The sequence below is a fragment of the Toxotes jaculatrix genome, chromosome 5 (assembly GCF_017976425.1).
Source record: "Toxotes jaculatrix isolate fToxJac2 chromosome 5, fToxJac2.pri, whole genome shotgun sequence".
Taxonomy (NCBI): Eukaryota; Metazoa; Chordata; class Actinopteri; family Toxotidae; genus Toxotes; species Toxotes jaculatrix.
In genome coordinates, this window is record NC_054398.1 from 2534965 (window position 1) to 2558941 (window position 23977).

The window sequence follows — 23977 nt, forward strand, 5'->3', positions numbered from 1 at the left end:
CCACTCTAGTTCAACAACTCCACAAAAGACAGCCTCCGTAATGACCATCACAATAAATCAGCACCTCTTTCAAACAGTATTCAATAAAAACTGAACGTCCTCATGAAGAGAGGTTTCATTGTAGGCCTTTTATTGTCCTGCATTAGTTTTATCTAGGTGGGGTATCTAGGCCTAATAAATTAAAAAGTGAGTGTATGTGTCACAGCAGTTCTTTTGAATTTGTTTGTCCAATATTTTCTGATCAGGTATCTGATAAAAAGGGTCTATTATTATTATTATTATTATTATAATTATAACAACACAGCAGTGACATGGAAGTGAGATGATTATTAGGTCAGTGCATAAAATATTGAATCGTTTTTGAGATGACAAGCACATTTTGAATAAGTAATTACAAATGCACTCTCTGCAAACTTAATACTCCATGACGTAGGACGTGGTGATGCATCTTTTCACTTTTGTATTAAGCCTGTGTATGTAGTTTTATATTTATATTGTAGTGAAATGACATTTCAGGGTTGACATGGAAAAACCAGGTTCCCCAAAATGCAAATTATGCACCAACATTATCTTGTTTGCTCAGGCATTTTCTAGTGCTTTAATTTTATATTTACTCTTTATATATATCCCAAAAGGCATGAAAATGAATAATTAATTCCGGTAAGTGCTAAAAGGTATGCCTCTGTTGTGCCAAACAGTGTTACCTAAACCTCCTCTCATTGCACCACACAATACTACAACTCAGACAGCATTGTTTCAGCTCATCTGTCAAGTTTCATTGGCTACCGATCTGGAATGCTGCTTCATGGAAAATCGTGAAAACTGTCCCACATTGTGTTTGAAACTTGGCAACGCTGCTCACAGTCCACTGATAACACAACCAGAGGTGTCACACATTTCCATTGTTTGCCTGCATTCGTCCTCTCTGTTTTTAACTTTCTCGTCAGCCTTGGAGGCACCAACAATGAAGATGACATTCCTGTCTCTTTTATTGTCAACAAATGGGAATCAACGCCCATGTTCTGCTATTGTGTTAAATGATGAGTGACGTAAAGCCCTTGGGCAATATTGCCTTTTAGGAGGCAGTGTGGAAATCCTTCCAGTTTTAGGAACTCTGTTCTTATGGTGTGTACATTTCCCTGTGATCTACATTTAATCATGGTTGAAGAGGAACTGGTTGAACCTTGGAAAATGTAGAAATCCATTCTGGGTCAAAATTTCCTGTTGATCCTCAGGTCAAAGAAATTAAAATACAAGTTAAAAATTTTTAGATTTTAGATTTAGTTAGTACAGGTACAGGCTATTGACACATACAATAACTTAACTCAAATTTAATCTTTTCAATTATTTTTTTTATTCATTCACTTTCTAATCTGCAGTAATACAAAATGCAGAAGTTATATCACTGCAGTACATTTTGTTTGTAAATGTTCTGTCATTAAAATTTATTGTGGGGTGATCCATGTATATTCATTTGACAGTAAAATTGATCTGCACATTGATTCGATTTAAGCAACTCCTTGTTCAACTTACCAGAATATTGAATTCACAAAAAATTGCCCATGTTCATTTAAAGTGAGGAAATCCCACTGCTTTTATTTATTTATTTATTTATTGTTATTATTATTATTATTATTATTATTATTATTATTATTATTATTATTAAAGACCTTTATTTGTACCAGACTGATATAGAGACCGGTCTATAGCTAATTTCCCTTCACCCTGGTTAATAAGTTAAGTGAACTCTAACATGAACTCCGTCATACACACACTACTCTGCTGCTCTCTGTTTTTCTGCTGTAACACAAATACCGATTTCATGTTCAGATTATTCCACTTCAGTTTTTTTTTTTTTTTTTTTAAATGTAATTCTTTGTTAATCTACTAAAAATAAATGAGAATCAGTTTTGTAAGAACTTGGTTTTTTACCAAGGAGCAGGCCAGTGGCCTTTTCTGAGAGCTGCTCATTTGAACTAAAAATAGAATCACAACTTGGGAGCTATTTCTAGCTCTCAAATATTTCTTCTTATCAACACCTTGTGAGGCCCGTGTTAATATGTAATTAGGCTGTTGCACATTTCAGTACAGGTTGTTGACAGTAACGTCAGCGGGTTTTACAATTCATGTCTCTTTTTAGTCTTTGTTAAACCTCTCCGTGTCGCTTTGTAAATTTTTAGAAACCTGCTCTATTTTTGGTAACAAACAGCGATGTTAGGTTCGTGCAAAGTTCAGATATTCAGCTTGAACCTCCACCCGCCAGACTGGTTTTTGCTCCTCGGGTCGATTCGTTAAACCCACAAAGGTCTGCAAACATCTCTTTTGTGCTCTGTGGGCTTTATTGGTTCATTTGCCCCACTTCCCCTTTTTTCGTTCCTTCCTCAAAGGAAACATGATGATGTTGATGAGAATAAATATTTAAGAGCTAAAAATAGCTCCCATGTTTTGATTCTATTTTTAGCTCTCTGACAAGGTCACTTGTTTGCTCTTGCATCACGCCTGTGGAATTTCTCACTCCCTGGAGGATATGCACCTTATCCTCAGTTGCACTGTGTGTGTACACCCTAAAGGATTTCTTGTTATATGTGATAATAACTTTAAAATGGTAAACAGCACATTGTTCAAAGGCAGTTTCTATTGCAACAGTAAACCAAGACATACTCCTCACAGTAGTTAAACTCTCTAGCCTGTGACTACTGGGCCATAACTGATACAGAGATATGACTCTTCTAAACATTCTTTCAATGTTTCTGTGAGTAAGGACAGTTTCATTCAGAGTGGGAATATCCGCTTATCTTATTCATTTCCTCCAACAAATATTTAGACAACCATTGAACCTTGTTGTCTTTTTCACAAAAATAAACATTTATCTCTAGAAGGGAAAATCCCATGCATGCTGATGGTAATTGTTGTAGTGGTAAATTATCCAGTTGTTCATTGAAAATTAGTTCTCACATATGACTCTGATATATCATGTCAGAAGGTTATTACAATTAATGCTTTGAATCAGGGTTGAGTGACATGATGATATGACATTACAGCTTTTTAAAGCAAAAATGCCAAAACTTAACTAGTTCTAAGCAGTTTGAGCAGGGAGGGGCATTTTTACAGTATTTCCTGACGTTTTATAAAACAATTCGTCACTAAATTGAGAAAATAATTGGCTTCTGAATTGAATAGAAAAATAATTGACATTAATTCTTTTCATTCACCCGTTTTGCCGATGCTTTTGTCCAAAGAGACGAATAAGGTATCAAAAATTGTCAATCATCTGTTGTAATCAATCACCTTCAGCTATTTGAACAGTCCTGCCAGGAGCACATGCGTCGGCTGCTTCCCAGCTCACCTCTGGAGAACAGTGGCGTCTGTCTGTCTGCCTGTCTGCCTGCCAGCCTGCCAGCCTGCCTGCCTGCCTGCCTGTCTGCCTGTCTGCCTGTCTGTCTGTCTGTCTGTCTCTGTCTGTCTGCCTGTCTACAAACCCACCCATTTGAATTCAGTAACTGAACAGTTGTGTGTGAAAATCTCAGGAGATCAGCAGTTTCAGAAACACAGTTTTTTTTTCTCTCCTCATTCTGATGTTTGATGTGAACATTAAGCGAAGCTCCTGACCTGCATCTGCAGGATTTTATGCATTGCATGTGTTCGGGTGTGCACATCTCTTGTCTTATTACTCTGAAACAGTTTTGTCAGTTACAGTGACTCAAGTCAACAAGAGGTCAGCAAATGAGGAACAAGCTTCTCCTGGAAACCATGTTGTCTGGGTGAAGCAGAGTGGCACAATCTGATCACACAGCGCTACGAATTTTCAGCCAGAAACTGCAGGTTAACAGTTAAATAGTACAATGACGATTTCCCCAGCTGCCTACACAGCTGCTTAAGCATCTGCGTTTTACTCACACATAATTAATTACGCGCACATAAGTAATTTCTATGCTCAGAGTCTGTTTCCCTGTGTTTTTCGTTTCCAAAATGCAAGTGACCTACAACTTAAGATTTTAGGTCCTGAATAGAAAAACCCTCAGTCAAGTGTTTTCTTTCTTGTGTGAAGTATTCGCAGTAAGTTTTTTTTTTTTGTGTAAAATCAAAAGTGTTTCAGTGTACTTAAAAAGACGAGGGGAAAACACTATAACATGAATAAAACAAAAATACATGTTCAAACAGGACATGGTGCTTGCCTCTCTGATTGTGGGAGGTGAAATATTCCAAAGCACTGGAAAACAATAAGGAAATACTTTGCCACTAATAAATCATGTATTAATCTTTGTAATAATGAGAGAACCTGCATCCTGTGATCTGAGCGTGTGCCGGTGGAGTGAGGACAGAATCTGTGCTAGAGATTTTTCGTTCGAGTCAGACTTCTGGCAGCTGCATTTTGGAGTTTTTTCAGTGTCTGAGAGCATGTTCCAACAGTCCAAGCTTGATGAGATGAATATTTCTGAATCTATGTTAAACATGGGCGAGTTAGGGCAGTACAATGGAGGTGGAAGAAAGCTGCTCTGATGATGTTGTGAGAGAAAAATCAAAGGTGATGCCCAGATTTCTAGCTGTTGAATTTGGAATAATACCGCTGCTATCGATGCTGAGAATGGTTGAGATATTTGAGACATTGGATTGATAATGCCATTGTTTTTAGGTGGGGAAAGTCTCTTTAATCCAGTGTACAGTTGTAGTCAAACAATGGCCGTCTACAAAGATAGTGTGTGTCTCCAGGCAGGATGGGATATAAATTTGTGTGTCATCTGTGTAAAAGTTTAAATTTTCATTCGTTAGTGAAGGAAGTTGCCAGCTTGGATCATGTGAATTGAGGCTGCGTGAGAGAACCAGAGGAGGAGATATTAGAAAATCAATATGCATCCTGGCTAGCAAATATAAATGAAACCGCTGAAGTTCAGTGCTGGCGATGCTAACGCTATACTCGGGATGACGCGGCAGATTTCCGTTGGGGAGCAGTCTGAGGGGAGCAGAGTTATTTTCTCACACTTGTCACTTCAGCATACCAGCTGGTGTTCTGTTGTATGATAATGGAATTAAGCACATAAGACTTATTAAAGACGAATGTTAAGGATTATGTTTCAGTAGGAAAATGTGAAAATGTTGAAAACCACATGAAATTGTGACATACCAAGAAATTCCCAGCCCAGATATTCAACATGAATGCATCTTGGATGGGAGGTGACTTTGAGTTTCCGTGCAGTTTCATCTTAGCCATTCTTTTAGATTATAAGTTAGACAGGAAAATTAGGTCATTGCAGCAGAAAGTCTATATATGTTCATCAGGAACCTGTTTTGTTGTAGCCAGTTGATGAGTCAGACTATACTGTCTCGCTCACTCACACTGGCACAGCCTGCTCTGTAACCGCTGTGGTCAGTGTGTGTATATCTATATATATAGATATACACACTTTCCTTTGTATATCTGTCCCTATAACAGCCGTAAACCTGCAGTATAAAAAAATGAGAAATCATCATTTGAGCTGCTATAAGGCTACAAGGCTTCAGTCCCAGAGTGTCGTCAGGAGGGAAGAGTATTTTATTTTTAACATTCGTGAAAGTGTCACATTTATTTAGCGTGTGTTCAGAATTCATAGTTGGAGATTTGAATCTGAAACAGATCATCCTCACATGAAGCACCTTCCACATTTAATTACTCCGCTGTTATGAAACTTCCCATGGGCTGATGGGTTTTACGTTTAACATATTTTTGTCAGAGCAAGAGAAATCTTCGAAGAAGGACTAAATAAAAACATCGATCATTTATGAAGAAATCTCTGACGTAACAATTTTAAATGGTTCTGTTTGTTGTGAGATTTCTATTTACTTTTGAAAATTTCAATCATTCACCAAATTCCAAAGAAAATGGTTGAACTTCACCAGTTGAACCAGGCCCTCTGCTTTGTGTTCTGTCTGCCAAATTTGTGTTGATGAGATTAGACCAATTGATTTGGACCAACAGTTTTAACCTATATCTGATTTCACAAGGTGATGGTGAAGTATCTTATAAAGTGTATGCAATATTTAAAACAGCATAAAAAGGCTCAGGTGTATCCAGTTTGCCCTAAATGAGTAGATGTTAGAGTGGTAAGAGGTTTTTACGCTGCCTCTTGTCCAAGCATTGATCACCTTTTCAATCTTATCAGCAGGCCGATGGAGCCCCCCTCAAAGAAGGAGGTTGTGCCATTAATGAGGCGACCAGACGAGTGGAAGGACCCGTGGCGTCGGTCCAAATCCCCCAGACGACGCCCCGGGCTGGGCTCTCCACCACGAGGCCGCCGGCGACATCGGCCCTCCGGCTCATCTGTCTCTCTGTCCAACTCCTCCAGGTAGGAACTCCTGCTTCAAGTCACAACATCCTGTGTTTATTGTAATTTTATTGTGCATACAGTAAGTGTGGAAACGTTTTGGACGTTGTATTGTTCTAACTTGAATAATTTGCGATGCAGGGCTGTCTGAAGCGCTTCGCATGAAGGCTAACTGCTTCTAAAGTAGTAGCCACTTGAGTTTTTATCATACCTTTGATAATTGTAATGAGAGGGGTGAGAGGTCAGTTGGCTGGATGCTGGAGAGGGGAGACCTGAGCTTCATTCCCTCCACAGTTTTCTGGTTGTCTGTGGAGACGTTATCTCTTGGCTCCTCCAGAGCCACAGAGACAACTGTTTCACACGCTGTGTAATACCCCTTGTGACAAGTAAACTGATTTGCACCCCGTTTTATGCATTTGTCTTTACTATGTGTAGAAAATCTTCAGTCCTGTAAATGTCAGACACCCTCTCTTGTTCTGGAAATGTAACGGCTGATGTAAACCTGACAAATGTGTGCAGGAGGTAGCGACAGGCGAAAAGGCAGTGTTTGATTATTCTTCAAGTCCGTGTGCCTGTTTTGCAGGTCTTCGTCCCGGTCTTCATCCTACACAGGGTCTGGGTCGTCTCGTTCCCACAGCCGCTCCTCCTCGTTCAGTTCCTACTCCAGCCACTCCTCCCAGCGCAGCTCCTTCAGTGGCAGCCGCTCCAGGTAAATGTGTGTTTGTGTGTGTGCATCGCAGTGCACTCCGCTATTGACTTTGCATCGGCACTATTAAACAGTCATAGCCTTCCCACTACTTCAACCTGAAGTCATGTTTATGCAGTGTTTTCACTACTTGCACAAAGCCGACTCATGTGGAACTGAACAGTATTAAATGTGTTTTTAACCACAACATGGCTGTTTCCACATTTTACAGTATGACTTCATGTTCAGCTGCTTTAACAGCAAAGGCTAATAGATGTCTTCTTAAGTCAATAAAAAATGTCTGACACTCTTCAGTGACATTGGGAACACTGACTTTCATTTGTTGTCATTCTTACAGTGTTTGAAAATAATAGTTTAATAGTGAGTGAGTACTGGAATATTCACTTCTCTGCTTTCTGAAGTAGAAGCCGAACTGTAAACTGTGGTTAGGCTCTTTAAACTACGGCAACCGCAGAGAGAACCATCCCTTTATTTTCTGACCTGTTCTTTTGTTAATTTGTCTTGACAAAGTCAGTAATAGACCGTTCTACTGCAGAATGACACCATTATAACTACGTTACTGTTGATTCATAGGTCTCGATCGTTCTCCACATCCCCCTCACCGAGTCCAGCGGCACTGAGGAACGCTAAGAACAAACCAGAACTTTCTCCTATGTTAGCTAAAGGGTAACTCTTAAGCACTTTATATATTGTTTTACATAATCAGTGCATCAACCAACTGTCCAGCATCATGTTGTATCATGCCTGATTACTGATTATTATTTATTGATCGTTAACTATAACATGGCTTGCGCTTACATGCTGTTTGCTAGCACATTCTTTCCCTCGCTGTTTGCAAGCTTGAATAAACAACAAGTGCCTTTTTTCCCTCCCTAAGCATGCCGCTGAAGCCGGGTGCCATGCCCCCCCCTCGCAGGGACAAGCCTCCCATGAAGAAAGCTCCCAGTCCTCCTCCACCTGGTGGACTGCAGGGCAGGCCTTCCAAACCCATGCTCGAGGGAGGCAAGGCTCCCACCAATCCCCGGGAGACTGGAGGCCCAGGTGGCGGGGCTGGCAGCAGTGGAGCTGGAAGGCCCCCGCCACCGCGGGAGCCAGGAAAACCTCCCAACCCGAGGGAAGGAAGGCGGAAAGAAAGGCAGCATCCTCCACGGAGGTAGGTGTCTCATGTTCACGCTTTCGGCTCATTTTGAGGCAATAGGAATTCTGTTTTTTATTTATTTATTTATTTTTTAAATCGTACCGCAATGATACATCGCATTTTATATTATCCGCTATGGGTTTAGACTCTGCTGAAAATCTGCTGGTTTCAAATGAATTTTGAAATTCAATGTAAAGCAGACAGCAGACATGCATTTCATATTTGGGAGCTAGCCACTCATAGGGAAACAGCCAGTTTCTGTCGGCAGAGCTGACTGACTCTCTAGTGACTTTGTTGGCTGTTAGAATCGCACATGTAAAAATTGTGCTTTAAAACACTCATATTTATATAGCATGTTTACTTTAAAAATGCATCGTCTTCTCTATGTTCCAGTGTGCTGACCCCACAGTCATAAAAATTCTTGGTTGCATTTGCACTTGGATGTTTTTTGTTTTTTTTTTATTTTTTTAACTCTCTGATTTGCCAAAGGTGCATAAAGTGGCCAAGTGAAATACTGCCACACTGGATATGAGCTATCTAACCACTGTACACTGTATTGACCATTACTCAAGAATTCATATGCTAATGATAATACACTTAACGCCTTTTATGAAAAGTCTTCACTACATACATTATTGTGTAGACAGACGTGGATGCAACTTGATTGATGGAGGCATTCAGCCGCAAAGTGGTAATTCTGGTTCATTTGCGTAACATAGGACTAAGGAAGGATTTTAAAATCTCAGATTGTGGTCTGAAAGTGGACAGTCGGTTGCTGGGAACTGTCTCAACTCTTGTGAGAAGTGTCATTTATCTACAGTGAAATGAACAACCTGTTCATAATTCTTAACAGTGTTGTGTGAGTGCAGTGTGGGCGTACAGGAAAACTCAGGTGTGCGCATGTGGGTGGGAGAATGTTGGCCTGCGGTTTGTTTACCAGGCTTGCATTTGCAAGGAAACGTCAACAGGGAATGAATAGATAAAATTGCATCAAGCAGAACTGTGTTTCCTGACACATTTGCGTTTGCATAATTTGTGTCTGGAACAAGTGACACTGCAGGTGTATCCCACAGCCGTGCAGACTGGGGGAAGACCACACAGATTGTGTATGGGTGAGGGAGTAGGTTGATGGCTTTAGGAAAAACCACATCTGTGAGTTTTGGACATATTGTGCACGCGCGTGCGCGTGTGTGTGTGTGACAGGGAGCAACATCAGCTAGGGAGGAAGAGCTGTTAAAAGGCAGGGAATAACAGTAAGGGTGCGTGAGACCGATTTGATCCCTGAGTGTAGGAGTGAGCGTGGGCAGGGTGGCTTGCAGCGTGGAATCTATCCAGGAAAACCAGTTCCAACACCTGTTTGTTATTCTGCTTATTGACTGGCACATTATTAGCGTGTTTGAGGAGGTAGCAGGAGTGTGTGACTGTTGGTAAGGAGTGGTGCACCACAGTGGTGCTCTGTCAGTCTTTCTACCTGTCTACCCACAACAACAACTCACCCCATGAACTTCAAACATCGTGTGTGTATATTGTGAAGGATCAGAGGAAGCGTTTGCAAAGGTGGAATCTAGGGATGCACCGATCCACATTTTTTCACTTCCGATCCCGATACCTGAATTTGGATATCTGGCGATACCGATACTATTCCGATACCAGAGCTCTGTTTGCTTAAATATTATTATTATTATTATTATTATTATTATTATTATTATTATTATTATTGTTGTTGTTGATTTTATATGATGCTGTAATACATTTTCTCTACAGGCAAGTATGATATGCACAAATGTAAGCACGTATGTCCCAAAAGGCAACTTGAGGTAAGTATAAGGTCAGAAAAGAAAGTCAGAAAAACAGGAAATCCTGTTAACAGTCAATATTTATTAAATTAAAGAGATACCCATAAAGGATAACCTTCTCTTACACCACCCCTCTCCAAATAAAATAGAAATAAAAAGGGCTACTTGATCTTATCAGCATAAATTAAGTATACTGGCTCTTGTAGCAGAAACAAATAAAGGTTTTTCAAATCTCAAACATCCCGAGGGGCAGAAGCTCACTCACGGTTCATTTTGTTCCTGCTGTACCTGGAAGTGACATAAGTCTGTGAGTAATATATTGTTGGTGTGTGAATTACCTGTATGACTTACCTGTTGTGGTGTCCCGCTTTGGTTTATCGTTTGTGTAAAAGTTAAATATATAAAATAGCGCGACCGATGCTAATGCGCTAGCCCGTCAATGGGATTCTCCATATTATGTTAGCATTGAGCTAATCGCTATTTATTACCACTTGTAGGTCGCGACGGAGCTTCCGCCCCTCGGTACAACGGCTTTGCAAACATTGCAAAAAGTTGGTTAGCCACGGTGCTGCTCGATGCTCGCCTGCTAGCTGGCTGCAAACTGTGGAATGGATTTCCTGAACAGAGGCTTATCTCAATGAGACGCTGAGTAATGAGACACGCAGCCAGTTAGCAGAGCAGCCGGCAGGGAATCACCTGTGGAGTCATTTCAGCAGACAACATTAAAGCACAGACATGGTTCATGGATCGGAAATCTCCGCAGGTTGGGTCGGAAATTTCCGATCCGTGAAAAATGATGGTATCGAAACCCGATACCGATACTGGATCGGATCGGCCCCATCCCTAGTGGAATCTCTCTCTAAGGCGAGTGCAGCAGCCGGCCAGTTTACAGCTGCAGCAGCACTTTCTCCTCCGTCATCCACACTCTATTGGAGCAGAGCAGTTAACTCCAGAAATGTGTGCGTTTACTCACAGCATTGCTAGCGGGCACACCTGTGTCATGGCAGGTGCGTTGCTCAGGACTCAGGAAGGAAGTGCGGTGTTGAGTGTGAAGTTGTTTGGCTGATGCTCTCAAGAAAACTGCAGGCTGGAGTAACACAGGCCACGGAGGCAGCCCCCACTGACAGGCACTGCTCTAATGAAAATGCATTCACTCTTTCGTGCCCTCATGTCAGCTGAAATAATACTGATGTTTGTAGATACACAATAGCTCCTTTTTTTTTTTGGAGTCCATAAAAAGGGGAAAAGACCCTGGTCCTGCACTTGTGATTCCAGTTGGCTGATTAGATCTGTCTTCAGTTTGAAGTGAAGACAAAGCCGTGCCAAGAAGTTAGAGGAATCATAAAGATGTAAGCATGCATGTTCTGTCAGGTGCCATGAAACTGAAATGCCAATGAAGGACAGTTTGTACAGTCACGCAGTCCTGACAATAAATCAGTGTAATCAGCCAGTGAGTGAAAACTCCTGCGTGGGTGGGTAATGAGTGACTTGAGGCTGTTAACACATAATCAAAATGTCAGCTATAAAAACAAGGGCATATCCAATGTATCCCCAGCTACTGTTACAATAAGCCAAGTTGCGTGTCAGTAAGCCTGGCTCTTAGACCAGGACGAAAGGAATGTGGTGTGTCATCCATACACATATATTCGATTTGGCCACCTGGACATGACGGCGCCTCGATTAGCAAACTCCTTAGTATTAGTTTGTTGTAATTGTGTTCCAGTAGCCAGTGGGGACGGCTACATCTCCCACAGTGAGACACTGAGTGAGGTTTGAAAGAGAACATTTGGTTCTTAAGGTGAAGTATCTTACTGCACTGCTCTGCTCGTATATGAAGAGCAAATAGAAGAAAGATGCTTGAGAATCCCACGTGGGGGGCTTAAGGCAGTTATAAGGGGGAGTTGGGGATCTCTGAGGGGTCTCAGGGGAACAGCCTGAGGGCCAGGCCGGTTCGGAGCGCTGTTACCCCCCTGCTTGACTTTTTCCATTGCTGTCAGGGGATACCCGGTGTCACAGAGGTAGCACATCTTCCTAGAGCCACAGAAGAGTTAGCAATGACGACTTTTTTTTTCTTGTTCGTTTTGTGTGATTTTATGTGCTGATGGGCGTGGTAGTTGTTGAACAAGGAGCTGTAATTCCATGAAAACCTACCTGCTGTGTTCTCAGTTCTGTCTCTCTCTCTCTCTCTCTCTCTCTCTCTCTCTCTCTCTCTCTCTCTCTCTCTCTCTCCCTCTCTCTCTTCCAGGCGAACTGTGAGTGGGAGTGTTAGTGGCAGTGGTAGCAGTTATACTGGTTCTAGCTCCAGGTCCAGATCCTCATCCAACTCCCTGTCACGCTCACGCTCCGGATCCAGAAAATCCAGGTACTTGCCCATGTGAACACAAGTTTGCCAAAAACTTCCGCCTAATAGGTGTTGGTGACAACATATTGTCTTGATTAATGAGGAAGACCTTATTTATTCATAAGCAAACGAATGCAGAAGAAGTGAGACTGATAATTGTTTATTGCGTACAGTTTTCAGATGCACATGTACGTCACACAATGTGGGTTTTTTTTTTTTTTTTGGTTTAGTTTAATGAGTCTTGCAGATACCTTAGCTCTGATGTCACAGGAACATCGTAAGAGTATAGTCACATTCACAGTTCTGGCCATTACAGTTCAGTTGCTTTTAGGTTTTGATATGATCAGAACTTATTCATCTGGTGCATTTGTCTTTTGTCACTGTGTAAGTCTTTAAGCTAAATATCTAAAAATGAAATGATCATAAAGTCTGCTATTCTGTGTTCCTCTCTCTTTGCTATCATGTGGCGTCTCTGTCGGGAAACTATCCAGGAAATCCAGGTAAGATAGTTATTATTCATTATTCTGTGTGTGTGTGTGTGTGTGTGTGCGTGTGATTTTCCGTGTGACTCTGAGAATCAGCACCTCACGGCTGAGAGTTGTCGTCTCCTGCTGCAGATCGCTGAGCGTGAGCAGCGTGTCGTCGGTGTCATCAGCGTCGTCCAGCAGCAGCTCTGTGCGTAGTGCAGACTCAGATGACATGTATGCCGACCTGGCCAGCCCAGTGTCCTCCGCCAGCTCCCGCTCGCCCACGCCAAACCACCCCCGCAAGGAGCGAGGAGCTGCACGGGACCAGCCTCCACACGGAAGAGACAAAAACAGGGGTTAGTGTGGGGCAAGTCCCCATGCAGCAGGCATACAGGAGACATAGGGCAGACTTATACACAACAACATATCATACAAGTCACATCAGTTTTATGTATATAGCTCTGAGGCATAACAGAAGTTATGTCACTTTTCATATAGAGCAGACCCAACATTTCCCCCGAGAGCAAGCACTCACCTACGCCGCTGTCTGCCTCAACCGGTTGGTTTGCAGTGGTGGGGGGTGGGGTTGGGGGGCAGCACGAGGAAAGAGAACATAGACCAGTGCAGGTTCCACATAATAATAATGACAGTGAGACTAAAAGTATTAAGAAGACAATAGTAGGATTAGTAAGAGGACTAATTACAGTAGAAACAGTAACAGTAGTAGAACTAAGGGTCTCTGCCTCCTGGACCCAAACTGGTAGATGGTTCCACAGTAGAGGAGCCTGGTAACTGAAGGGTCTGCTAACTTTTGGAGACTCTAGGAACAACAAGTAGAGTTGTAGAGTAGTAGCAGAGTAATAGGGAACTACGAGCTACTTAAGATATGATGGTGTCTGAGCATTGAGGGCTTTGCAGATGAGCAGGAGTTTCTGAACAGTAAATTCTGTTCTGGATTTTACAGGGAGCCAAAGCAGAGAAGTAAACACAGGAGAAATATGATCTCTGTTCCTGGTTCCTGTCAGTACTCATACCGCAGCATTACATATGTATACGGAGCATCCAGCAGACACACAAATATAAATATAAATAAATTAGATAAAAGCTGGTGTTCAAATGATGGCAAAGTGAAAGCCACCACAAACAAATCAAAAGCCGTACAAGCTAATCCTGAGGTGGGTATTACTCTGTGTGATGTGAATTCATTATTTTCCTGCACCAGATCTGGATTATTACCAGGTTCTGCACCAAATTATACAAACACCATATATATGTCTGATTTTTTACGTCGTGGTCCAGGCATTATTTCCTGAGGAATTGACGCAAATGTTCCGCACCAGCATTTCACAGGTTCTTCCCTGGCATTTGCCCCATCCTTCCACCAAGTTTGCCGCTAATCAATTCAGTATTGAAATTCAGTTTCAGATTCAATTAATCATTCAGTTTCGTTCTGTTAACTTCTGTCTTTTTCTTACAAAGTTTTTTTTGATCTGTCAATTAAATTTAACACTTCCTGTAGAGTAGAAACCTACATGGTAAGGTAGGGATTATGCCCATGGTGCTACTAGAAAGCTTTTTTGATCTGTGCAGGAAGTTTGAGTTTCATTGCTGGCAGCTTCACAGTAATCAAAAAACAGAAATGACAGTTGTTTAATATGGATATTTCCAAATTGGTTCTTTCACAGATTTATGTTTAACAGCCTTTAGAGAACTGAAGGAAAAGGTTTAAAGTGGCTTGAATTTATCTCGATATAATTAGAATATTTTGTTGATTTTTTTTTTTTTTTTTTAATCAACGGGAAATATAGAACTGATGATAAGCTTTGTATGTTTCGTCAGTTCCCATTTTTTCTTTTCTCATATCACAGAAAGACCATCAAAGAAAGATGAGCCCTTCAGGGAGGATCGCAGGAAGATCGACCCATCCGGCGCTCCACAGCGAGGAGGCAACCCCGTGCCCAGATCAGGACCTGGTAGCAGGGGTGGCCACCCTGTACACCCCCCATCCGGCACCATGGGCCCCCCTGGAAGCTACGGAGGTTCAGGTTCCCACAAAGACATCAAACTCACCCTCCTCAACAAGGTTACTGTTGTTCCTCCTCCGAACAGGGTCTGTTCGCCTAAATCACAACAAACATATTACTCCAGTCACCAGTAGCAGTGTTAAAGCTAACAGATGGCTTTGGTTTTATGTGCCAGGGATGTGAAATAAATAGGTATGTTAAAGGAATGAGGTGACACTGTAACACTCAACACAATCAGCAGGTGTAGGCGAGGGACCCGGGTTCTACTGGATATTGATCTTGCCCCCAAAAATTCTTAAATTCTAAAATTCAGTAAAAACTTTTGATTAGTTTGACCAGCCACCAGCCCACCGATGCAGCTGCCCACCAGAATTTGCATAATGTTGCTTTATTTAGTCACCTTTGGTCAGAGCCAGGCTAGCTGTTTCCTGTTTCTGGTCTTTATCTTAATCTAAGATAATTGACTCACACAGCTGGTTTCATATTTAGCCTTAAATCATTTAAGAGCTCGGTTTTCTCATCTCTCTCTTGGCAATAAAGCAAATTTGCATATTTGACAACATATCAAACTATTCTTTTAAATTCTCCGTGTTGTCAACTTGTATGAAGTATGTTATTCCATGGCTAATTTCCCTCCACTCAGCCAGTTTAGTTCCGTACTTGCATGATTGCATGGTTTTTATTTATCTGTCTTTTAATCCTATATATTCTGTTATTTTGCGGCAGCAGGGAGATAAGGGCAACAGGAAGCGGTACCTGCCTTCAGACAAAGACCGGCCAGGCTCTCCCCTCAGCAAGAGAATGGCCATGTCCCCAGACAGAGGTGAGGAACGTGCTGACTGACAGCATACGCACTTGTCCACTCTCACACTTGTTTTACTGCTCCTGTCCATCTCTGACACAATGGATATGATTCAGTGTGTGTGACACCGTTCAGCTTCCAATATCCATGGAAAACCTTCCACCTGCATCAATTCTGATATTCTCTCATTATTATTATTATTATTCTCTCAGTTAAGTACAAACATGAGCTGGTTGCTGCTCTTTGTTTTTTCATTATAAACTGCTTTATAATTTATAATACTTTTATATATTATTCTTTTTATTTTTATTTATTTAGTTAACATCACACACTGAACAATTAATAGATTTTTTTATAGATTAATTGATATTGAAAATAATTGATTGCTGCTCTATCAAAAACATTCAAATAATGTTTAATGAACCATAAGGAAGTTTTACATCCATGATGACACATCTGACTTGTTTATGTGTCACGGCAAAAAAAAAAAAAAACCATAACATGCTACAGCAGCTGTCTGAAACAGACTGACAGTGATCTTAAAACCCCCCAAAGCCTCTTCCTTTCTCCACTCGTGTCAGTATTTGTTTGAAGGTGTTGCCCTGTTGACCTGATCTAAATTAGTTACTGAACATTTCTTTGCTGTTAGGTGTTTTTCCCAATTGGCTCATATTAATATTAAGTGGTAACTCAAGGAGAACAGTGTTAACCCTGCTATAAAAAGAAAAAGCATGTCATTCTTCAGCCCACGTTAGAAACTTTTATGAAAACCGTACACGATCCATAAATAAACAAAGGACAGTGTAGTGTGTAGTAATCTCAGGAGGATATAACAGCTATTATCAGGTTAGTAAGTGATTTTAGAACGCGCTCATAAAGCCAAAACCGTGTCCATTTTATTACCGTTGGACATATTTTTACAATCTTTCATCTGGTCCAGTTTTTCCTCCCACCTGAACAGTCAACATTTCTGTCACATCTGTTGCCCTGGCAGCAGAGTCGATGTAATGTGGTCCTCCCACAGAAGTTACTTCTGTGTCATTTTTATATCCCTTGGTTCTGTTAATGCAAACACACAATTTGTGTGAATACAGTAATCATGCAGTATAGAAACCCAGCTGTTCAGCACTGTGTCGACCTTTCCGGCCTCTTCTCACTCGTTTGGATTTCAGGGACCACACATTCGCTGTTTGGTCGAGTCGCAGCATGTTTATCAGCCACCGTGGGCATCTGTTTACAAAACCAAACAAACACACCATAAGGTCTCCATGGTTGGTTTACTTCTTGTTTCGTTTCTGAGTTGGAAGTACAGGGTTGTTGTAAAAAGCAAAGTTCATTCTCTCCATTTAATTCCTATAACAAAGACACAAGCCCACATCCTGGTTCGGCCTCACCCAAAGTGGAAGTTGAGACATTTCGCAAAAACTTTAAAAGCTTTTTAAAAGACACTACACGGCTTTTACACTCTAACACCCAATCAGTGCCAAGAGCCACTGTAATGTGGTTTTTAATGAACTATCATTTGGCCAAAAGCCACACTTCATTCAGCTGTAACAGCCTCATTAACCCTCAAACTGGTGTTTTCAGGCCGCGATAAAAGGATACCTGGCCGACCCCCTCTCTCCCCTCGAATGGATCGGCCCAGAGGCCAAGGGCCCCGACCCTTGCCCCCCCACGGAGACAGGTCGGTATCAACCTCTGCATGTTATTGCTGTAGGACTGTGGTATTTATCATTTTAGCACCATGTCATATAACAACAGAAGCCAAAAGTGGTAAAAATGGGCAGTCAGCTGGAAGTGTGGAAATTCTGCAGGCAGTTTTCTTTCTGATCATCATCATCGTTATCACCTGCAGTGATCACGGTGACTCAGGCCAAACACATCAGGGTTTTCAGAGCACACAGTTTGTGCTTGACCGCAGGCGTTGGGCCGAAATGAGGAACATGCCGCCGAGGTGGAAGCACGCAGATATTACAACATCTCTGCACGCCACGTGTCATAACATTCACTGACTCTGGTGTAAAATCCCCAGTATAAAGTCAATGCTTTGTAATAGAGCTCCGCTGAAAATAGATTTTATTCAGATACCGAGTACGGAGGGTAAACAACACAATGTGAAAACACAAGTCCTATTAGGTTCTGTGATGTTTGGCAGTGTTTGTATTTACACTTACCAAGCACTTTATTATCTGTATCTGTATCTGGCAGCAGTGTATTAGCAGCGTATTGAACTCTGCAGATACATGTCAGCGTTTACATCAAACATCAGAATTATGTGACGTGATCGTTGGTCTGAGTGTTTCTGAAACTGCTGAGATTTTCCACACACAACAGTCTCTGGAGTTTAACTCAGAATGGAGCCAAAACCAAAAACCATGATGACAGAGGTCAGAGGTCAGACTGATTGGACCTGACAGAAAGGCTACGCTAACTCAGATAACCACTCTGTACAACTGTGAGGAACGGAGAAGCTTCTCAGAGTGAACAACACGTTCAACCTTGAGGTGGATGGACTACATCAGCAGAGACCACGTCCGGTTCCAGTCCTTTTCAGCCAGGAACAGAGACCCGAGGCTGCAGTGGACACAGGGACACCAACACTGGACAGTTGAAGACTGGAACAACGTAGCCTGGTCTGAATCTCGAATTCTGCTGAGGCTGCAGATTGTAGGGTCAGAGTTTAGCATCAGCAGCATGAAATGGGGTTCCACCATAAAGACTTTGGTGACGAGTTTAGTAACGTGTTGCAAGGAAACGTCAGTCATCCAATCAAAAGCAATTAACGGTGTAAACAGGAAGTCACTGTGCTTTCCGAGCTGCAAAGGTTTTGTAAATGTGCTATGTGTAAATGTGTAAATGCTATGAATTAGTTTTATTTCTATATGCATACATCGAGAAATGTTTCAGAATTGCTTATTCATACAGTTCAGAATGAGGGAGAAATACTTGCTCCAGCTCCGACTCCATCAGGTGTGAAGTGGGAGGGGTCACCCATCCCGGATGTGTCTGCCCCCTTTCTACATTCTCATTTCAGTTTTTCTTTAAACCCGATCCTGAGTGGTAATTAACAAAGAAACACCGAACTCTCTTGGATCATGAAACTATCATACAGGTTTAGGTGAAGGCCCCAGGTTTGAATTATTTTTGCTTTGTTTCTGAGGAATTGTGTTTTGTCTGTCCTTCAGACGCGGCAGGTCTAAGTACTGCAGTGCTCGTGGCGTTGCTGTGATGAAGAGGTCACAGAGGATGAAGAGTTGTGCTGATCCGAGTGTTTCAACAACAAAACGTTTTCTGTAGGAAAAATGATCGAGCCTGCGAAAATGAACGGGACCAGAATGGCTCCTCCCACTTCGCTACTCCTTTACTTCCTTTCCTCTTCATGATAAATAAGCTTAGTTACGTTAGTTAAGCTGGTTTGTTCAGACAGTTATGCAACAGTTCCACATTTAATAAGCACTTACCTTTGCCTAAGAACTAGGGTGTGTGGTGAAACAGGTTTGAATTCGGTGATAACATGTAAACATCTGTGTGGTAAAGATGTTCATGAAGTTTGATCAGACATTTGTGAAGTGAGCGCACGTCGTCTCTGCAGAATCTGAACATTGTCCCAGTTTGGTCACAATATCTTAAACCAGTTTTCATTTCTTCTTCTTCCTATTATTATTATTATTATTATTATTATTATTATTATCTTCACCATTTCATCTTCATCTCCAAATATAAAGTATCACCAAACTTTTCCTTTAAATGATATAAATATTGAATACAGGTAATACAGTGTGTGCTCTGTAAGAGGAATGAGATGATGCTCTTCTCACACTTTTATTCCCAAATTTGATAACAACAGCAGCTTGTTCTTACTGTTGCTGCATTTATGTTTGGGTATTTTCTCTTTCTGTTCATGGTCCCACTATGACGAGGGTAAAAAAAAATGTGACTTTAACTCTTACTTGTCTTCCTCAGAAAACGTCCTCTGTCACCAGCCCCCAAGTCATCTGGGAAAACCCCAGCGGCGCCATCGGGCAAGCCAGCCGCCCCGGGCTCTGCCTCGGCCGCCGGGTCAGGCTCCAGCTCAGGGTCAGGCTCCAACAAACCCAGCAACACACTGTCCCGACGTGAGGAGCTGCTGAAACAGCTGAAGGCCGTGGAAGACGCCATCGCCCGGAAGCGAGCAAAGATCCCCGCCAAATAGAAGGAAGCCCGCTCCTCGCCTGTTCGCCTGCCTGCCTGCCTCCTGAGCTGGGGCAGCAGTGAGGGTCGTGGGACGGAGCATCTTTCCCCTGCTGTCAGTGGATGTGTAAAAATGTTGTATGGTTCATGCTGCCACAAAAACCATCTTCTGCTTGTTTGCCTTCAAGAGAGGTTTGGCTCCTCTTCATTCCAGAGCGTCGTTCGCTCCCATATGCCCGACTTTTGCTCCCCTTACAAGTCTGAATGTCCGTCTGCGGCTTACCTCATCAGCGAGGAACAGGAGGGGAACATTTGGGTATTTGGTGAGGGAGGGACGTCTCAGGAATGGAGTGTACTTTGTGTAGACTTTACAGAAACAGAGGGGTAGTGACGTGCACTTGGTCTCTGTTCCTCCAGTGAAAAGGAAGCATCTTCCTTCATGTGGTGTGATGAATAACAGATTTATACACATTGATTCTAGTACTTTTGTCTGTCTTTCTCTGCCCCCCTTTTATTGTCTTGTTCTCTCACTTCTTTACTTTTGTTTCCTCTGTATGGAGCGCTGTGACTTCAGTCAGCTCTACAGGGTACTGACGGCCCACAGGGCTTCACCACACTTACCTGTATAAATCCACATATTCCTGAGCGTCCGTACTCGGGCCCTGTAAGCAATCATGAGCCCGTGCTTTGTTCACAGCCGGCCCATCTTTAAGCAATGACTCATCTGCGTTCTGTGTTTTAGGGCAGCGTTCGCTGTCACCTCTTGTACAATAATAGCAAGTCATCAGATTCTTTTAAGCGTATAATTACGTAGTGATGTGAAATATTGCTTCTTCTTTTTTTTTTTTTCTTTTTTTTTTTAATCTGCAGCATTTTGTTTTCTTCTTAGCTCTTCTTAAGTGATAAACCAATGTTTTATTTGTGTCACATTTTTAGTTGGAGTATAAAAGGTGGAACGGGGACATTTACAGACAAGATATGTCTTGCTTTTGTGACAACAGCCTTCTAAATAAACTATTTTGATGAGAAGGTCAGTTGCCTGTTTTTTTTTTTTTTTGTTTTTTTTTTCTCTGTCGTCATGTAAGATGAAAAGTTCAGAGACTGGGCCTATAACAGGCAGAGCCCATGCCCGATGTAAATCTGATCACCATCCCCTTCGAGTAGTGCAGTGATACCCTGCTAAACGGTGACCCTTCGACCTTTCATCCGACCTTCGACCTTTCGAGTAAACACTTGCCGCACTTCAGGTCATTTGCATCATTGCACGCTCACAAGTGGTCACAAAAAACACGTTTTAACTCAGGCCCCAGTGTTTAGCGCGCAATGTATCATGGGATACTGACTCACAAAAGATATCACTCTCAACAGGAACAGTCTCGGAACTTTCTGACTGCACCTTGCACAGTATTGATAGTAAAAATAAGCAGTATCACTCGGGTTAGACCTGTAGTACACAGCTGAGCCGTGGTATGTGTTGAACTAGTCCATTGCTCTGAACCAAGCGAAGGTTTTGATACCAACCGTTTCCTCGAAGCGTTGCATCAACATGAAACCACGTTGTGAAATGTCTGTTCCATTTGACAACCATCCTTTTTTTTTTTTTTTTTTTTAATAAAAGTCATTTCCTTTGTCTTCTTCAAGATGCTGCGTTCGGGCCTCAGTCACAGAAAGTGCATTCCACGTGAGCGGCAGCTTCGGAATCGTGATCCGATTGAACCTGTGACTTTTCATCTAGCTCCGCCTCTAGGTTGTTGGGTTCCTGACCTGTTTCTGACCTGCATACTGATGACATTCCCATCAGCCTCAGCTCTACTTTGTTTTTGTGCTAATTAGCAAAATGCTAGCATGCTAACGAGCCGTACTTAATATTATATTTGTTAAGCTTGTGAGGATCTAGCACAGCTGCTAAGACCAGGACGTTAAAATGTTCTCACTAATGCTGTCTCCTCATCTAACATCTAACTCATCTGATTCTCAAACAGCAGAGTCCAGTGCGCTTGTCCTCTAAGGCAGGTATGTATGTGGGCATTCCACTTCTTTTCCTGTCCTGATCCAGTTTTCATCTCTTGAAATCTTCCGTTTCTTGGCAGTCTGACATGGGAGCTTCATCTGCCAAATAACAATAGACTGCTGTGTTTCCTTGAGGAAGCTGTGTCAAGGTTCTTTCTGCCGTTTGGGGTGAAAGAACAAATGAATATGCACATGAGGTATTTTCTGGATGCATGAAGTGGTTTGCATTTAGAAATTCCTTTCAGAGTTCTCACTAAACTATGTGACCTTTGTATGGCCCACATATTTGCTTAGTTTTCCATAACGTCGATGTGACTGAATAAGCAACGCTGTAAAATTCATCACATCGTTCCCTGTAGAACGTGGTCTCAGCATTAACATGTAAAGTTTAAGAATTAGCTTCCATGCTCAGGTAATAAATACTTGTGTATTTATTATTATTATTATTATTTTTGTCCACACCATTTCAACTTTTCATTTTCTCAGATATAGAGCCCTTATAAAATGATTTATTACACAAGTTATAAACAATGTGTATTTATTGCCTGAGCATAAAGTGTTGTGATGTTTAAAGGAGTCATTTGCGTTTGGAAAAAGGTGATTTGAGTTTATCACCTTCACAGAAATCTAGAGATGAAAGTAAAAGTCTCTGATGTTTAAAAGCTTTTTTTTTTTTTTTTTTTTTGTCAGATTTACCAGAATCAATTTCAATAGAAGCTCCAAGTTATTGAATTCACTGAGGTACATGGTGTGGGTTCATGCAGCGCTCCTGTGTGGAGTTCAGCTCTGGCATGCAAATTTGCACCACTGAGCAACTGTAAACAGTTTTAAGGGTCCTGATATCTGAGGTCATGGAATTGTAAAAGTGTTCTGAGCCTTGAATTGTAGTTTTTAATCTTAGGAAATAAAAGTATGAATACAACAATGTAAAAACACTCTATTAGAAGTAAAAGTCACGATTCTGATCCAGTACACTTCAGTCAGACTCAGTGAGCGTCTCCTCATGTTCCACCAGCTGAGTCTTCAGGTGTTCTTAGACCTGAAGACTCAGCTTCAGGTCCTGACTCTCTCCCTCTGTTTGAATGCTATCCGTAAATCTTTCCTCTTGTCCGTCCCTGTAGTCTGTCCTATTTAGTCATGTAGTCTGAAGTGTCCAAGTGTCTGTTCGAATATTTTGACTGTTCTCTTTTTAATCGAAAGGGCTCATGTGTTCCTCCTGACCTGAGAGAGTCTTATGCTGCACTGATTGATTTGTAAATCAGGACTTTTTCATTATTTCGTTGTTGTTGTGAAAAAACAACTCAGAGACCGTGTTTGTGCACAGGGCCTTAATCATGGTGATTTCTCAACCTGCTCTTTGCTAGCTGAGCACCTGGCTGGCTGGTGAGGTGGTGGCGACACACTCTTCATTTAAATTTGATCAGTGACACATTCATATGCTTTCAAAGTTTTGTGCAATGAACTTCCAGACTTTCATAATAACCTCATCATTACTGTTTCAGACTGTCATTCTTACTGTCTCCGAATAAATGCTTCAGGAGGAGAAACTGCAATGAAAGCAGTGGTAGTGACTCACTGTCTTTGCAGACCTGATCTGGATCGTGGAGAAACTGTATGTGGTGCAACATGATACCGTAGTTCCTCTGTTACTCACAACAAAGACTATCTCTAGGAACATTCACTGAATTCTGCTCAGAAAGTCCCAACTTCTCTCTGAAGGTTTTTCACAGAAGGTGTCACAGTAGGTCGGCTTTTTGACAGTCCAGCGAGGAGATTTGTATGAGGAACCATTTAATTCAGTGGTTAATGGGCAGCATTTAAACAGGGCTTGGTCCAGGGATCGAACCACCAACCTTCTGATTAGCTGACCACCTGCTCTTCCTCCTGCAGCAGAATGTAAAATGTGTTTTTCTGATTATAACAGTGTGAAAAATTCACATCTGGAGTAAGATACCCCACATAAAGCTTTGTGGCAGAGGATATATTCCCCCACGCCTGTTTTTTTTTCTGTGTACTTTGTTGATGTGTAAAAATGTACAAAAGACAAAAAAACAAACCACAATCTGTCGAAAACAGACACCAGACAAAAACACATGAAATCAGCTCCTTTTTTGCTTAGAACAAAATCACCCAAAATAACCAGTGAAAACTATGATTTAGTCAAAAATCTATATTTACCTCAAAGACACGGCGTCTCTGTAACTTACGGCTCGACCGAGGTCTG

General features: G+C 41.7%; 1 protein-coding gene across 3 annotated transcripts in view; it reads left to right on the forward strand.

Annotated features, from left to right (window-relative positions):
* The window catches only part of zc3h18 (zinc finger CCCH-type containing 18), a 33925-nt gene extending 13164 nt beyond the window's left edge, over window positions 1-20761 (forward strand). The window contains exons 10-20 of one of the 3 annotated variants that reach the window (XM_041038491.1): window positions 6138-6320; window positions 6883-7008; window positions 7579-7671; window positions 7883-8158; window positions 12185-12301; window positions 12772-12780; window positions 12898-13103; window positions 14616-14830; window positions 15498-15594; window positions 17161-17257; window positions 19537-20761. In XM_041038491.1, the coding sequence (XP_040894425.1) occupies window positions 6138-6320; window positions 6883-7008; window positions 7579-7671; window positions 7883-8158; window positions 12185-12301; window positions 12772-12780; window positions 12898-13103; window positions 14616-14830; window positions 15498-15594; window positions 17161-17257; window positions 19537-19765 (1648 nt within the window). In that variant the 3' untranslated portion in view covers window positions 19766-20761. The remainder of the gene's footprint in view (window positions 1-6137; window positions 6321-6882; window positions 7009-7578; window positions 7672-7882; window positions 8159-12184; window positions 12302-12771; window positions 12781-12897; window positions 13104-14615; window positions 14831-15497; window positions 15595-17160; window positions 17258-19536) is intronic. The other 2 variants (XM_041038492.1, XM_041038494.1) reach the window with 2 other exon arrangements.
* The last annotated feature ends 3216 nt before the right edge of the window (window positions 20762-23977 follow it).